Source organism: Cutaneotrichosporon oleaginosum, assembly GCF_008065305.1.
Source record: "Cutaneotrichosporon oleaginosum strain ATCC 20508 chromosome Unknown ATCC20508_contig02, whole genome shotgun sequence".
NCBI lineage: Eukaryota > Fungi > Basidiomycota > Tremellomycetes > Trichosporonales > Trichosporonaceae > Cutaneotrichosporon > Cutaneotrichosporon oleaginosum.
In genome coordinates this window covers 2,933,381-2,949,004 of record NW_027072171.1, presented here as the reverse complement: position 1 = coordinate 2,949,004, position 15,624 = coordinate 2,933,381, and the positions used below count along the sequence as shown (strand labels likewise).

Here is a 15,624-nt window from a genome sequence, read left to right as displayed (position 1 = left end):
CATGTGATTATGATTTATGGGTGGGTTGTTCGGCTAAGTGAATGGAACCTAAGTGCACAGAATCCCTGATTTTCTGGCGACTGTTCATGAGGCGCGCGCGCCAGTGAGCGCGGCTAGCTGGGTGGGGAGGAAATCGTCGTCCAGCGTCCGTAGGCGGACGACACGGAGGAGGAGCTCCGCGACGCGCGCGTTGTCTGCCTGGATCCGAGCGCGGCTGCTCTTGGGGGGGTTGTGGCGGAGTGGTGCGCCGCCTGATGTGGCACGGACTGCCGCGGCCGCACGCTCGCGCAGCGCCGGGGTGGGAAGGTCAAGCACCTGACCGAGCAGAAGCATGTCCCGGTATGAACCGGACTGCAGCGCTGAGATGGGGATGCCGACGGCGAAGAACGTCTTGAGTGCCTGCAGCCACTTGAACACAGCGTCCACTTCTGGCGGGCTTAGGCCCGGTGGGGCAGGGCGGTCGGAGAGTGGCGGGACCAGGAGGGAGAGCAAATGGTCGACCAACCGCTCCCACAGCGCAAGTGCCAGTGTCTCCCGCATGGTCGGCGTACATGTTGCGCTTAGTGCGGCCAGGTTCTCGTCGAGGTACTCCAGCACAGGTGCCAGGGAGGTCTCGATATCGGCGTCGGAGAGGGCCACGCGTTTCCGAGCCCTGACAAGCTTGGTGACGTTTGAGAGCGTGGAAGGGCTCAGCACTTCCCGGAGATACTCTGCCAGTCGTTCAACGAGCGCGAGTTGCATGTCGCCTGCGGTACGCTTCAACACGCGCCGCGACGAGTTGAGATGGTACGCCACATCATTCCGCTCACGACCGACGCTGGAGATCCGCAGCGTAACGCTCGCGCGCGAGCTCAGCAGAATGACGACCTCTCGTTCCGCCTCGGACGTAAAGTGGGCGGGGTCGAGCGTGAAGGTCGCCCCACCCAGACGCTCATGCTTGCCGACCAATTGCCGGTCATAAACAATAACCTCTAGCGGCTTGGCAGCTGCGATGGACACCTCGAACGCCTGCGCCCAGGCGGGGTCCTCTGCACTCAGCACAGTGCGAGACTTGAACAGGCGCACTGGGCCGTCGAGGACAGCCACAAAGGCGTCAGCCGGTTTGAGCGACCGCGTCAGCAGGCCCTGCCCGCGCACGACTTGCACGGAGAAGACCTGCCTCGCTGATGCAGCAGTTACGCTAGGGCCCAACACGCTTGCGGTCTGCTCCGCCTCAAGCGCATGCACGAGGTCATCGATAAAGCTGCCCGCTGCGCCCAGGTTGGTGAGCTTGACGAGCGCAGCAGGTTGGACCACAAATCCAGTGCGGCCGCGGCGGCGGCGATCCAGGGCATCGATCTTGGCATCGAGCTTGCCGTACGCAAACTTGCCCTTCGTCATCCACTTGTTGTTGAGCACTGCGGCGTCTGATGTCGTCTTGGGCGGCGCGATCTCTGCGCGGAACTGGTCCGATATAGTACTTGCGTACAGCTCAAGTGCTGCAGAGGCCATCCGTGCGAGGTCGACCATGTATATCGCACGCTTGTGCTCCTTGACGGGAAGGTTGCGCACGACCATTGTCGCTTCACGAAGGAACTCGAAGAGATCGACGACGCTTTGGGAGTGCCGTCCCTCGCCCTCTGGCTGCCACTGGTCCATGCTTATCGTGCGTGCAACCCACTGGTGCGTTTCCGTCGCTTCAGTCTCGCGAAGCCAAGCGCGGACATGTGGCTCGAAGAATGTGTCCACGTCAAAGTCGCTCACGCCGGGACATAGACGCTCCCAGGCTTGCAACAGATGGTGGGTGGCTTCGAAGACGCCAAAAACGTCCGCCGCGCCCACCGCGGTCTCGAACACCTGCAACTCGGCAAGGAATAGTGGGAGCTGCTTGCTCGCAATGATGGCCGCGGGGTCGATTGGCCCATTGCGCGGCCAGGCCTTCTCAACGCTCTTGATTTCGGACTCAATCCAGGCGGCAACACGTTCAAAGCCCTCCACCACTGCGTCCTTGCCGCTTTCTCCCGTGGTTGAGCCGATGACCTGCGCGTGTGCGTCCCCCATTAGCTCCATGGACGCCGTGACATATTCTGCGACTGCGTGACCGCGGAGCTCGTCTGCTAGTCTGTCAAGCATTTCCAAGGCCCGTGGATGATGCAAGAGGACACTTGGGGCCGATTGGAAGACCATGACGAGGGAAGGTGGCAGTGCAGGCTGGGTGTCTGCGGAGAGGGGGAAGACTTCGTGCACTGCATTGGTAAGATGCTCCATGAGGCAGTTCTGCACCTCCTCCAGTGGCCTTGGGACATCCTCATCGGGGTCCAAGACCGCGGCAAGTATGCTTGTAACGTCTGCGAGCCGCCTTGCAAGGGGCATCTCGTCGGAAGATCCGATCGCCGCGTCCCATTGCCGCAACGCGGTTTCGACATCGCGCTCCTTCGCTTCACGCTTCTCAACTCCCCAGACCTTGCGGCAGCGGTCCACGAGCTCAAGCGCTCTCCGACTACTAGACGCTTCGGCGCGACGGACTAAGCGCGCGAATACAGCGGCAGAGCGTGGCGGTTTGAAGAAGCTTTCCTGTTGCTGTCCGAACGCGGCAGGAGACGTCGGGATGGCGAGCTCAGGGAAGCCTGCCATGAGGTCGCCAAGCTCTTTGGATAGCTCAACGTGACGAGATCGCCGCATGTCCGCCGATTGCCGCGAGATTAAACTGAGTTCGCGCTTCAGATGGTCGAGATACAGCTTTTCTAGCACGAAGCGATCCAGTTCGTCAGCATCTTGTTCCAAAGCGTCTTGAGGAACATCCCAGATCACGCCGACGGCCTCGACCATGTTGTCCAATCCTTCGCCGCTCCCTGTCCACATCGGGATTGGCTTCCGGCGTACACTGCCGGCATCACTTGCTGGCCTGGTGGCGCGCCGGGGTGACGTTGGCGGTATCGGGCTTGTGGGAGTCATCGGGTTCAGTGTAGAGGTAGGACTGGCTGGGCTAGCTGGGTAGATGCCGAGGCCGGCCTTGGCGGCGATACCTTGCGCAGCGAGCTGTGGGGAGAATTGTGCGCTTGTCGGACTCAAAGTCGCGGTGGGTGACCCCGGGCCGTGGAGGAGAGACTGGATTTCTGCACGGAGGCGGAACAGCAGATCACGACCATCCTCGTCTGGGGCGGCGAAGAATGTGCTTGTGGGCAGAGTATTGTAGAGCAGCGTTAGGAAGTGGCTCTGATGCTGAGCCGGAGGTGCCGAGCCCAGCCCGGGTGGAGGAAGGCAAGAAGTGAACGCTGAATGAGCGACGTCAGTCATGGGTTACTCACTGGCACATAATGTGGGGATCTCGCGCATGTTGGCGCCACCGGCGGTCTTTGTGCCCTTCTTGAGCATACCGAGAAAGGTGCGCACGGCTTGTGTCCATCCCATGTCACCGCTCTCGGCGGAGAGCACGCCCCAGAACTCGGCCAGAAACTCGCGGGGGAGCTTGAGCTCGTCCTTCCGCCCCAATCGAAGTGAGAGGACGCTTCTCTTTCGCCGCATAGGGAGAGGAAGGTCGACGGGTTCGGGGGAGCGGAACGAGCCAAAGCCAGGCGATTTGGGCGTCATTTCACCCATACTAACACTGGGGCTGGAGGGAAATGTGCCTATGATAGCTGCCGGGCCAAGAGTGATCTTGGGCGAGGCGGCCGACGGGGTTTTGAGACGGTGCTGAAGAGCGCTGGCGTAAGCGAGGTCGATGTGGTAAACTCACGCGACACGCAGTGTGTATATATCCGAGTCGGTCGAGCTCGTCACGCGGAGCAGACTTGCCGCGGACTGAGCCACGTGCCGAGCTGCTTGCAGTTGACATCCTGTCGGTGCTCCGAAGTGGTGAGGAGGGTGGCAGGATGGAGGGAGAAGTCTTTGGAGGGGAAGCACTGCTGGGGAGGCTGCTTGGGAGAGTGGTGTGAGAGGAGCCTCGAGAGAAGTTGGAGAGAGAACCCGAGCTGACTGTGGAGGATGAGTGTGTGCGAACAGGTAGAGGGGCTTTGGCGTTGGTGATCGCCGGGATCGTCGGGGCCGAGGCTGTGCTCGCGCTCGCGCTCGCGCCTGCACTGATACTCGGGCGTTGGGCGATGGCCGCCAGCGTTGATGAACGGGCCACCATGTCAGTCTCTAGCTTGGTCGCGCCTGGTCCGAGCGGGGTATAGTTAAGTGACAGTGAGGAGTGAGGATGTGGTGATGATTGTGATGGTGGTGGAGTGAGAGAAAGGAGGAGATGAAGAAGTCGCGTCGCGTCGAAATGGGGGCAATGTGCCAAGAGATGTGCTGGAGATGGATCTTGAAAGTGAGACAAGTTGGAGTGAAGAGTCAAGCGATCAAGCGATCAAGCGAGTGAGAGTGAGACAATGGATGTTCTGAAAGAGATGTGGTTCATGCAGCTCGAGGATCGAGTTGAGAGCGTGGTGGTCAGCCTGGCTTGCATGGCTTGAGCTGGCTTTGATCGCTTCAGCGCGCGGAGCGACGTTGAGAGCGGAGCATGCAGAGCAGTTGATCAGGGAAGGTTGAGAGAGGAGACAAAACAGGCGCAAGTCAACGCCACCACCTCCAAAGGATCCAAGGGCAGAATACTCACATGCCTCGCTTCCTCGCGCCTTTGCTTTTGATCCTCTCCGATCTCCGAGCTTGATCTCCTCGCACATCTCCTCCTCTTTCTCTCTCACTCTCCCTCGGCCCTCCTCGGCCCCCTCGACCTCCTCGGCCTCCTCCCTCTTTCAACTGCTGTATTGCAGGAAATTGCAGGATTCCAGGAGAGTGAGCACGTCCTCTCGCCCCGCTTGTAGCTCGCTACACCTGCAAGCTGCACCGTCCATTAGTTGACGATGATCGCGCTCCTGCAGGTCTAGCTCAACTTTGGACCAGTGACCAGATCGCCCGCGCCGCTTTGTCCGATTGACCGGATTCGCGTCACGGCGCGCGCCGCGCGCGCGACGTGCCCTGGTGCGGATGAGTTTGGCGCCGGCGTGGCGCACGGTGAACCGAATTCAATATCAGGGGACGTGAACGGGGAGGAGAGGTGAGATGAGGCATGCTACGACGCGGCGACGCGGCGACGCGCGTTCACGCGTTCACGCGTGTGAACGCACGGCGATGGAGGATGAAGAGTAATAAGTGAATAGTGACTGACACATGCACGCCCGCTTCGCAAGCCTGGTCTAAACGACGATACTCCAGGGGCAGTGGCTTGGCTGGCGTGAGCGGGGAGAGCTGGTCGAGCCTTATTGAATTGGGTGGCGTTGTGGATGCAATTCAAGTCCCCTCGCATTCTCCAGGATTATGCTCTGCCCCGAGCTGCTCTCCTCCGCTGCATCTCGGTACCTCCCCAGCGATCTCTGGCTGCCGCAATCAGCTCTGAGCGCTCAAAACTCTCACAAGCTCGCTTCAATGGCGCTCGTGGCGCAATCCACATTGCGCGTGTTAGTCTCCTCGCCGAGCCCGCATATCCCGCATCAAGCCATGCAAGCCAATTCTCTGCGCCAACCGAAAGCGGCGGAAACGATGGGCAGCAGAGTAGTCACGTGACTTTTAGGTATCTGGAGGTGCCTCGGGCCTGGCCAGACACGCCCAATAGTAGTGATTTATTAGTATTGTATGAAGGGGTGGTGAGTCACTCATTATTATTCCTACTCTGCGGTATGCATACTTCTAGGCAGTTTGAATACTCACAGTGCTGCGGGCATCGTCACTGATCTCTAAACGACTATAAAAACTCCACGTCACGGGCAGCTTCCAGCGATCATTGCACAGTATCGTAATAGAGTAGAATGTACGAGAGGCCTCTACTCGCAGCTGCTTTGGCCTGCTCGCGCTGCTCGGCTGAGTGATGAGCAACGTGGGGGCAGCCGGGGCCGAGAACGATTATCAAAGCTATGACCTGTTAATGGCCACGGAAATTGCCTCTTTGGGCGATGGATTCCCAGTGATGTGACATCACTCTCAAAATCCATACCAACCGACTGCGCCAACATGATCACCATGTCGCCCTCGTCGTCCCCGTTCTTGTCAGCACTCCCAGACTTCCGCGTCCTCAACCGAGACTGCCGCAAGGTATAAAAGACGCTTCTCCAACCGCCCTCCATTCTTATCAGCTTTCCACAGCGACTTCCACAAGACAACTTTCACCATTCCAGCCCTCAACAGCGCCTTCCGCGCCCTCCTCCTCTCAATCTTCATCGGCCTCACTGCCATCATACTTCGCCCTACACTCCCATCCACAGCCCGCTCCGCGGCACGCAGTCTTTTCGCCCGCTACTCCTCAACCTCAGCCCCGGCCTCCGCCTTGAACTCCACCAACATGTCCGCCGTCAAGTTCCAATTCCGCCCTTCCGAGACTCGCGGTCAGGCCAACCATGGCTGGCTCAAGACCTTCCACACCTTCTCCTTCGCCTCGTACTATGACCCGGCGTTTGAGGAGTTTGGCTGCCTCCGTGTCATCAACGAGGACCGCGTCGAGCCCATGCAAGGCTTCCCGACCCACGCCCACCGCGAGGCCAACATTTTCTCTTACGTCGTATCTGGCGAACTGGCGCACCAGGACTCGATGAAGAACGTCGAGGAGATGGGCCGCGGCGACGTCCAGATGACATTTGGTGGCACCGGCATCAGCCACTCCGAGTACAACGACAACACCAAGGAGCCGGTCCACTTCCTCCAAATCTGGGCGTACCCCTACCAGCGCGGCCTCAAGCCGCAGTACTTCCACCGCCACTTCACGGACGAGGAGAAGAAGGACAAGTGGGCCCACATTGTCGCGCCGCTGGGGTACCCCGGCGTCATTGATGCCCGCGAGGGCACTGGCCCCGTCCCTATCGCGTCGGATCTCAACTTCTTTGCCTCTCTCATCTCGCCCGGCACGACTGTCAACCACAACCTCGTCGCTCGTAACCGCGGCTCAGGCGACGGCAAGCTCGTATACGTCCAGGTCGTTCAGACGAGCGGATACAACCCGCGCAAGGCCCCGACAGACGGCGCCGTCGCCCAGGTCAAGGTTTCGCTTGGTGGCCAGACCGCCACCCTCGGCGAGGGCGATGGTGTCTTCATCCGCGGCGCCAAGGTCGGCGACGAGCTCGTGACGGAGAACGTGAACCGCAAGGTCGCAGAGGTCGTCCTCTTTGAGATGGATGCTTAGGCGATTATACCAGCAGCGAAAACAGGCCGGTAGCTCGGCGCTCGACATACCCGTATAGATATTCTTAGTAGCACTACAACAAAACCCACCGCATCGTGACCTGTACCTAGCCAGCACCTTCTGTCATGTACATTATTGGACTAGACTAAAAGAAAGCGAATGATGCGTGACTGGGCCGTCAGAGTATCCTAGGACCACCAGAGACGTGCAGAGACGTGAAGGAATGCGGATTATCACCATTGTACCTTGGGTCATCTAGTTGCAATGGTGTGCCCGCAAATATATGTGCCTGTGCATGTTGTTGCCACCCATCATTCTCCCGTCTCCCACGAGTTCCCATCCACTCGCTTCGTCTTCACACCTTGCGCTCCTCCTCATCGCTCACAATGGATCAGCAAGCTCCACCTTCACCAACCTTCTCGGTTATCTCCATACCCTCCCCGCCCTCAGATGACGATCACTGGGAACTCATCTCTGATTCTGAAGCTCCCGGAGCGCCCAGTGGCGAATATCCTGACTCTGCGCGCGCAACTCACCGTGAACTTCGTCCTCTCTTGCCCGAGAGCACCGAGTCATTCGCCGAGGTCAAGCTCGAGGAGGCCTTCAAGCTCACGAAAGCCACCAAGGCAACAGAGACGCCGCTGGAGTTCACCGAGCCCGGCGATTTCGTCGAGCCCATAACTCACGAGGACGATGATCCCGAGCTCGTTGAAACCTCCTCTGTCGCCGTGCTCGCGCCGCCGGTTGACGCTGCCAAGTCGTCTGCCTCTCCCGCGTCCGCCCTGAGCCCCGTACCTTCTGCACTCATTCTCTCAGAGTTCACAGACCTCGGTCCCAAATCGCCACCTCCCTACCCTGGGCCAAGCACTGGCGCGTCAGTGCTCGATCACCCTAAAGCTCGTCACGATGTAGAGGAGTATGACTTTTGCAATCGGGGAAGCTATGCCGCTGCAGCATCCGCGGCGTATGCCACCGCAGCCTGTCTCGAAACTTGCCCTCCTCCGCCGCGGCGCACACCGTCCGCCTCACCCGAGACCGCCGGCCCTCCTCCTCCTCCTCCTCCTACTTTCGGGCCGCCACCTCTTCGAAGCTCTTCATGTTCCAATTCCCTCGACCGCTCGCGCAGCTTCCAGGACTCGGGCGTAGGCGGCTTGGACCATAGACGCCCCTCGGACGACCATGAACTCATGCGGCCGTGGGAGAGGGCATACAGCAGCAACCCTCGGTGGTTATTCGGAAGCCCTTTAGATCACATCGGCCCCGTGCGCGTCACATTTACGCAGACCGCGCACTGCCATGGCGCTCCCGACCGCACAGATAACCGCATGTGCACAACCCCGTCCACTGTGTGCAGTCGCAGACGCGACCAGCTCAATGGCCGGCAGCACGAACCCGACCCACTCACGTGGTTCGAAGACCACCTTGCATGTCCTATTGTTTCCGATGAGGAGCAACTGCCATGCCGGGACTCCTGCATTCCAATGTCAGTGGCGCTGGCAGTAGGCGACAATGTCCGGCTTCCAGCGTTTGTGCAGTCGCGCGTGACGCATGACCTCCGGCCAATTCTCGAGGAAATGTGGTCCGATTCCCTGCGTACAGCCCTAGCCTGCGACGAGGACGACAGTGTTCTGGCGACAGTACTTCTTCGCGACGAAGCGTGGACGTCCATTGGGCCACGCCTAGATATGGAGCGCGTTCGCGAGACATTGAGTGCGATGTTGGGAGCCCTGCGTGCGGAGGCCGCCGACGATCAAGGCTGTTGACAGGTGCGTGCTGTGCGAAACTGAAAAGGAAAAAAACCGCGTATGAGTGAGTCATCAGGCCAGAAATGTAGGAGGTATCATAATATAACGTGTGAACCAACCACGTCTGCGTCACACGTCTTAGGAACTGCGAAAGGCATCAAACCATATGAACAGTGTCCTAAACAACCAAATATTGACAGTGTCCTGAAATAACCTATTACTGACAGTGTCCTAACCGCCTCCGTGCGAGAAGCCCCCGTGGCCAGGCAAGTGCTTGTTGTAGGGCACGAAGCCGAGAACGCGCCCGTTCGCCATGGGCACTTTGACGCGCATCCGCCCGTCCGCGCCCGTGTACGTGCTGCCCTCCGCGAACGTGTTGACGCGCACACCCGTCGGCTGCGGCTTGTACGTCCCGTACGCTCCTGCGCGGTCGCCGCCTTGGCCCTTGTCGGCCCCCCCGCCCTGTTTCTGCTCGGTGCCCGTCACGACTTGGCCGTTGGGGCCCACCCGGTCGCCCTCTTTGCTGCCCTTGCCGTCTTTGCCGTCCTTGCTCGCCCCGCCCTGCTTCTGCCCATCGTTTCCTACAATAATGCCGTCGGGTCCGACGCGGTCGCCCTCTTTGCCGTCCTTGCTCGCCCCGCCCTGCTTCTGCCCATCGTTTCCTACAATAATGCCGTTGGGTCCGACGCGGTCGCCTGTCTTGCCGTCCTTGCTCCCACCGCCCTGCTTCTGACCATCGCCGGCCACAACCTGGCCGTTGGGGCCGACGCGGACGCCGCCCGTGCCGTCCTTGCCGTCCTTGCTCCCGCCGCCCTGCTTCTGACCATCGCCGGCCACAACCTGGCCGTTGGGGCCGACGCGGACGCCGCCCGTGCCGTCCTTGCCGTCATTGCCGCCCTTGCTCTGATCTCCCTTGTTGGGGTCGGGTACCACGGCGACAGCCCCGCTGTTGGGTTTCCCCTCCTTAGTGGCTCCGCCGTCCTTGGTGTCGTCTTTGCCTTGGGACATGCCGCCCTTGCTGGGATCCACCGCAACCTGCACACCACCGGGGTTGTTGTCGCCCTCTTTGGTAGCGCCGCCGGTCTTGCTGTCGCCTTTGCCCTTGCTCATGCCACCCTTGCTCGGGTCCGGAACAACGGTGACGCCGCCGGACTGGTTGCCCTCCTTGGTGCCCCCACCGGTCTTGTTGTCGTCCTTGCCCTTGCCCATGCCGCCCTTGTTGGGGTCGGGTGCAACAGTGACGCCGCCCTCGTTGTTGCCCTCCTTAGTCTCGCCGCCAACTGGGCGGTAGCCACCCTTCCCCGCGCCTCCCTTGCTAGGATCCTGGGCGACAGTCATCCCGCCACCAGCAGTCTTGCTGTCCCCCTTGCCTTTGGTCGGGTTGCCCTTGACAGGATCGGGGACGACAGTAACACCCCCGGACTGGTTTCCCTCCTTCGTCCCACCACCACCGGCCTTGCCACCCCCCTTGGCTGGGTCAGCGGCGACGGTCACACCGTCCGAGTTGTCGCCTTCTTTCGTGGCACCGCCACCGGTGTCCCCCTTGCCCTTCGTTGCGCCGCCCTTGTTGGGGTCGGCTGCGACGGAGATCGGACCAGGCTTGGGCTTGCCCTCCTTGGTGGCACCACCGCCGGCCTCGCTGCCCTTGGTCCCTGCTCCCTTGTCGGGGTCGTCGGCAACAGTGACCGAGTTGGGTTTCGGTTTGCCCTCCTTCGTAGCTCCGCCGCCAGCCTGGTTCCCCTTGCCGCCCGTGCCCTTGTCTGGATCAGTGGCAATGTAGACGCCACCGTTGGGCTTCGGCTTGCCGTTGGTGCCGCCCTTTTGGGGATCATCGGCGACATGGACGGCACTGTCGTTTGGCTTGGGTTTTCCCTCTTTGGTGGCGTCCTTACTGGGGTTGGGAGCGACATAGACGGCGCCATCGTCTGGTTTGGGCTTGCCTTCTTTTGTCGCACCGCCGGTCTTGCCGTCTTTGACCGCTGCGCCCTTTCCGCCGTCCGCCACCCTCCCGTCGTCCTTCGACTTGCCGCCAGTCTTGCTCGGGTCAGTAGCCACTTGGACCTGACGTTCGTCTAGAGACTTGGATGGGCCACGGGGAGAAGAGGGGATGGGAACCGCACTTGCCACAAGAGCGCCGAGGATGAGGAGAGGAAGCGGACGCATGGTGGTGCGCCTGTGGCGGGGATTTGGAGTGGGCGGGGGAGGCGATGAGCCCCAGTCGTGTCGTGTATGCTTTGAGTCGGGCTTGTCCCGCGTGTCAGCGTCGGTAGAGAGGGATAAGCGTAATGAAAAGCAGAGAAAGGATAAAATGCGTTGAAGTGTCGTGACAAGTCGTGAAGACGAGAGATGCGGAAAGCGAGAGTGATTGTGCGGTGGCGCAGGATTGATATACATCTGTGCCACACCGGGTGGCGGCGGTGCCTCATACCCTTTAATGGGATCGGGATGTGTATGTGGAATGGTATCTAAAACAACAGTGGAACCGAATAAACTCCGTGGCTCGGCTTCTCGCCATGAGGTCGCGTTCTCGGGTTCCGTCATCTTTACGCGACCCGACGGGGCGGTGCGAATGCAGCGTGTGAGGAGCATGAGGAGGTCCACATCAGTAAAGGGGGCTGAGGCCCAAGCCCTAGCCATCACGTGCAGTACACAACGCCTTGACCCCTTGTGGGTGAAAGTGAGACCGAACTGGTCAGTTTATATCTGTGTGTGGGTTTCTGCCGGCGGCCTACGGTAAAAGTCCGGAAAGTGAGTGAAGGAGGAGGGGTCTGCCCATTCACCTTGCCCATCTCCCCGCAGGTGTTGCAGTGCATGACTCTCGAAATGGAGGGTGGATGGGAAGTGGAGACCGTCTCCTCGCGACTGGGAGACCGATACTAATATTGCGACCTTCACCTCGTTCAGCGCGATTGAGCTTATGTCACAATGAGAGGCAAACTGCGATGCGGTTTTCGTCAAAGTGATAGTGCGTCATAACTTTGGGTGAGCCATGTCCTCTATGTTGCAATAAACGGCAACACTTCCTGGATTGATTGGGCGGTGCTTGGTGCAAGTGTGAAGTGAACTGCGGATGTGGCTGCATCGTGTGGCACTTGTGTATGCCAGATTCGCATTCAACCGATCTGCCACATTCGTCTTTGAATTTGCACCCCCAAACAAGCTCCCTTGATCGCTGTTCCTCTTCCGTGTGTGAAACATCCCGACCTCTCCTGCGTTATCACACGATCACACACTCGCCCCACCTCATTTGCTGGTCGACATCTGGTGATGCACAGTACCAGGTGGTATTGGGAGTAACGTTTCCGAGGGATACAGCCTGCGCATCGCAGTTTCTCCGATTGTGCCGCCCACATTAATTCGCGAGCAACATGCGCATTTGCCTCGTCAGAAGTTAGAACGCGTTCAGCTCGTCTTTGCCATATAGTTGCATGGCTCTGGCCTTGACCGTGATATACGCTCATAATGCACCAGGAGAAAGTAGCGACCCGACAGTACTTCTTCAGTCCAAGCGCCACAGCACTTGGTCAACCCGGCGACGGGCTTCGAGATATCTTCGTCAGATGGGTAGAGTCCCGTCAGATGGGTGGAGGGGGCGCTCCGAGGGGAGAGAGGAGGTGTACAACTCCAAGAGACACCTCAACGGGGACGCTCTTCCAATGTGGTTCATGTGACCAGTGCCCTTATCTTTCGCCGAGATTACTTGGCCCTTCAGCCCCCTTGAGACCATCGGTTTCCCACTGCCACTTGACTACGTTCACCAGTAGCAATCGCCCTTACATGCATCATAAAGCGGTTCGGAATGGCTCTAGCAGCACCGCATACACTTGGCGCTGGCCGCACCCGCTTCCTGCGGAAGTGTGCCTCGCTGTTTGTCCGTCACGTGCTTTGCACCGCGTCTTGCCACCCAACACTACATAAGCTTCGTCTCATAGTTCTTCCCATCCTTTTCCCCAAGTTTACCATGACATACGAACCCCTCCAGGATTGTGAGGGGACCTCCCTCCCGCCGCAGACCCGACTTGCCCGCTTCACGGCGTCCCTGGCGTCGATGCGCGACACAGGCGCACGCTTCCTCGGCCGACTATTGACATTCTGTTTGGACTACTTCGGCGAGATCGTAGGGTTTCTGCTCATTGGTGCGTTCGTATGCTTGTGGGCGTACATTTTTTTTGGCAACATTTGGGCCTTCTTGACATACGACGCCGCGGGGGAGGCGAAGAAGGCCGAGGCGGCATTGGCCGCAAGAAACGCGGCACTCATTAAGCCGATAATGGACAAGCTCGCGGAGCTCGAGAGAGACATCGGGTTGCTGCAACAGGCTGTTGATAAGCTGGACGGACGGAGGCACGAGCCGTAGCAGGATGCAAGAGAGTAAAGTGGCAACTGGGTTGAGATTGACTTCCCATTAAGAAGTTCTCACATTGCAACGGGCTGCTTCTCCTGATGCGTCTCGACTGGAGATGGGAGTCGCTGGAAGTTTGTGTTGACTTGCGCCTACTTCACCTACTTCATGCAGGGTGGCTCTGAGACGGATGGGAAGCTCGCAGCCGTTGTGTGGCGGTGGGAACCTTCAGAGGTGTGGCGGCGGTGCCAAGACCACTCATGCCTCGATTGCTGCGTCTATGGTCTTCCTTTATCACAACTCTCCTCAGCCTGATTTCTCGAATTCCCTGGACTCCCCCCCTCTGTCAGATTGTGGGGCGAGGCTTCACATGTGTCGTGTCTTGCTCATGACTAAGATGAAGAGGTAGTGATCGCGAAGCTGTTGAATAGTGCAACATGCAAATTACAGTATCTAGGATTGCCAGAGGCTCAAAGGAGGCCGTGGCGTGTGATGTAGTCTGTGGTCAGCGCCCCGGCATAATGGTGGCAGCTCACCGCGCGTGACCTCGAATGCGACAAAGGTCGACCCAGCTGCGGGGACCGCACGCACAAGACTTGGCCCGATGCCGCGGAAGAGTGCCTTGCTGCCGTCAGCAAAGTCCATCTATTTCCAGGTTCCTGGCTGCGTGCAGTGGGTCGAGCAAGACATCTCCCCGCCACGCCGCTGTCCGGCTTCACTCACACGCCACCTTCAGCCACAATCGTCTTGAGCTCATGCACAACGTAGCCGCCCGACAGCCAGTGACCCTTCATGGGAGGCTTGTCAGCGAGCTGGATACGCGACTTGGCAATGTCCAGGGGATATGACGCGAGCCAGTACCCGATACCGCCGCACGCGCCCGATGTGAGTAGCGCCCAAACGGGCACGTGCTCGACACCGCCGAACCGCCGGCCCCAGAAACGCTTGACCATCTCGTAGCAGCCGTAGAAGCCCGCGTAGGCGGGCATCTCTTTAATAAAGGTGATCTGGGGTAAGATTGTGCGCCAAACCGCCTCAAACCGTCGCGCCATGCTCACTCCCATGCCCTCTCCACCCCATCCATCGAGGCCCTCTCCTCTCAACCGCATCCTCCGCGCCGTCACTGAGCCATACCGCCTGGCACCTGTCCGGTTTCACCATGTTCACACCCCCACGCCCCTTCACTGTTCGCCCGTGGTCCCCAGCCTCAAGCCTCGCCCCACTCACCCAGTATCCCCGCATGATACCCTGGCGGAACCCGTACTGTCGCCACATGTCCGCGACGACACCGCTGAGCTTCTTGTCCCCTGCCCCGCCATACTGTCCCTGCATGCGGATCTTGAACATCTCCACCGGCGACGCGAGGATGGCGTTGGCCGCGCCCGCCATTGCGCCCGCCAACATGACCTGCGGGATTGACAGGTCCGGGTACGGCGATACGATGCGGCGCGCGGTACCATACGCGGTGAAGAGGAGTGAGTTAACGGCCGCTACGCCCAAGAGAGGCGACATCATGCCTGTGGTCAGCATTCCTGGCTTCCACGCCTGTCGCTCGGCCAGCTAGCCTCGCACTCTCGCACACCGCCCTTATCTCCCTTGCTCTCACCCCGCTCGCTCAAAACTCACCCTTGTAAAGTGCCAGCACACCCTCGTTGCGGACCGTCTGCCGCAAGATATCCCATGTGTTTTTGAACCGTCCCGGAGCGGCCGTCTGCGCGCGCTACCGTCAGACCGACTTGCATAGCCAAACTCACAGTCTTGAGCGTGTCGAGCGGCTGTCCAACAATGACCTGTGCCGCACCGCCAAACGAGCCCGATACGAGCTCAACAGCGTACACGTTGCTGTTGCGCGACGGGGGCTCGGGAAGGGGAAAGTCGTCGGACATAATGAGTGGATAGATGCAAACGCACAGCGCTTCGTACAAACGCGTCTAGTCGCACTCGGCCTGGTTCCGAGCACGACATTTGCGCGGGCGAACAGCCATCAGGCACCGGCATAGGATATCGCCGTGTGAAGTGTAACCCATGCCATTACAGTGGAATAGCGGGATCAATTATGCTCGATTCCAAGTGAAAGCAATGAGCAATATGATCGTCGCAATCTCAGAACACCCTCTCCATCAACATGCAAGGTGAGCTTAGGCATGCGGAAAAGGCATTGCCGAGCTCACTCCAGCCTTAGCCAACTACGCCGACGACTCGCCGTCACCGCCCGGCCCATCCGTAAGTCTACCCCGCAAGCCGAGAACATAGGGTCACACCATCCCCCACTTCGACGTCTGCGGCACCCTGCGCATCTGGACATCTGCAATAGCGACCGCGCGAGTCTCCCGGCCCAGGTAAGACAATCGTCCGACGCAGCTGACGACAGTACGCCCGCGTAAGCGTTTCCGCCTGCCACGGCG

At 59.7% G+C, this 15,624-nt stretch overlaps 6 protein-coding genes across 6 annotated transcripts; 3 read left to right on the top strand and 3 right to left on the bottom strand.

Annotated features, from left to right (window-relative positions):
• Positions 1-84: 84 nt before the first annotated feature.
• Positions 85-3,814, bottom strand: COLE_02859 (uncharacterized protein; the record flags this gene model as incomplete). Its single annotated transcript, XM_065626241.1, has 3 exons — positions 85-3,254; positions 3,288-3,684; positions 3,716-3,814. 3 exons carry the CDS (start codon positions 3,812-3,814, stop codon positions 85-87), a joined length of 3,666 nt encoding a protein of 1,221 aa, XP_065482510.1.
• A 2,484-nt stretch (positions 3,815-6,298) lies between these two features.
• Positions 6,299-7,132, top strand: COLE_02858 (uncharacterized protein; the record flags this gene model as incomplete). The annotated part of the gene is made up of 1 exon (XM_018423791.2): positions 6,299-7,132. The coding sequence occupies one exon, from the start codon at positions 6,299-6,301 to the stop codon at positions 7,130-7,132; it is 834 nt and encodes a 277-aa protein (XP_018277129.1).
• Positions 7,133-7,518: 386 nt separating this feature from the next.
• On the top strand, positions 7,519-8,895 carry COLE_02857 (uncharacterized protein; the record flags this gene model as incomplete). Its single annotated transcript, XM_018419550.2, has 1 exon — positions 7,519-8,895. One exon carries the CDS (start codon positions 7,519-7,521, stop codon positions 8,893-8,895), a length of 1,377 nt encoding a protein of 458 aa, XP_018277128.1.
• A 213-nt stretch (positions 8,896-9,108) lies between these two features.
• On the bottom strand, positions 9,109-11,040 carry COLE_02856 (uncharacterized protein; the record flags this gene model as incomplete). The annotated part of the gene is made up of 4 exons (XM_065626240.1): positions 9,109-9,793; positions 9,854-10,695; positions 10,732-10,823; positions 10,905-11,040. 4 exons carry the CDS (start codon positions 11,038-11,040, stop codon positions 9,109-9,111), a joined length of 1,755 nt encoding a protein of 584 aa, XP_065482509.1.
• Positions 11,041-12,676: 1,636 nt separating this feature from the next.
• On the top strand, positions 12,677-13,234 carry COLE_02855 (uncharacterized protein; the record flags this gene model as incomplete). Its single annotated transcript, XM_018419549.2, has 1 exon — positions 12,677-13,234. The coding sequence occupies one exon, from the start codon at positions 12,677-12,679 to the stop codon at positions 13,232-13,234; it is 558 nt and encodes a 185-aa protein (XP_018277126.1).
• Positions 13,235-13,689: 455 nt separating this feature from the next.
• COLE_02854 (uncharacterized protein) lies at positions 13,690-15,105 on the bottom strand (the record flags this gene model as incomplete). The annotated part of the gene is made up of 6 exons (XM_018419548.2): positions 13,690-13,718; positions 13,756-13,844; positions 13,943-14,226; positions 14,447-14,736; positions 14,846-14,939; positions 14,974-15,105. The coding sequence occupies 6 exons, from the start codon at positions 15,103-15,105 to the stop codon at positions 13,690-13,692; spliced, it is 918 nt and encodes a 305-aa protein (XP_018277125.1).
• Between the last annotated feature and the right edge of the window lie 519 nt (positions 15,106-15,624).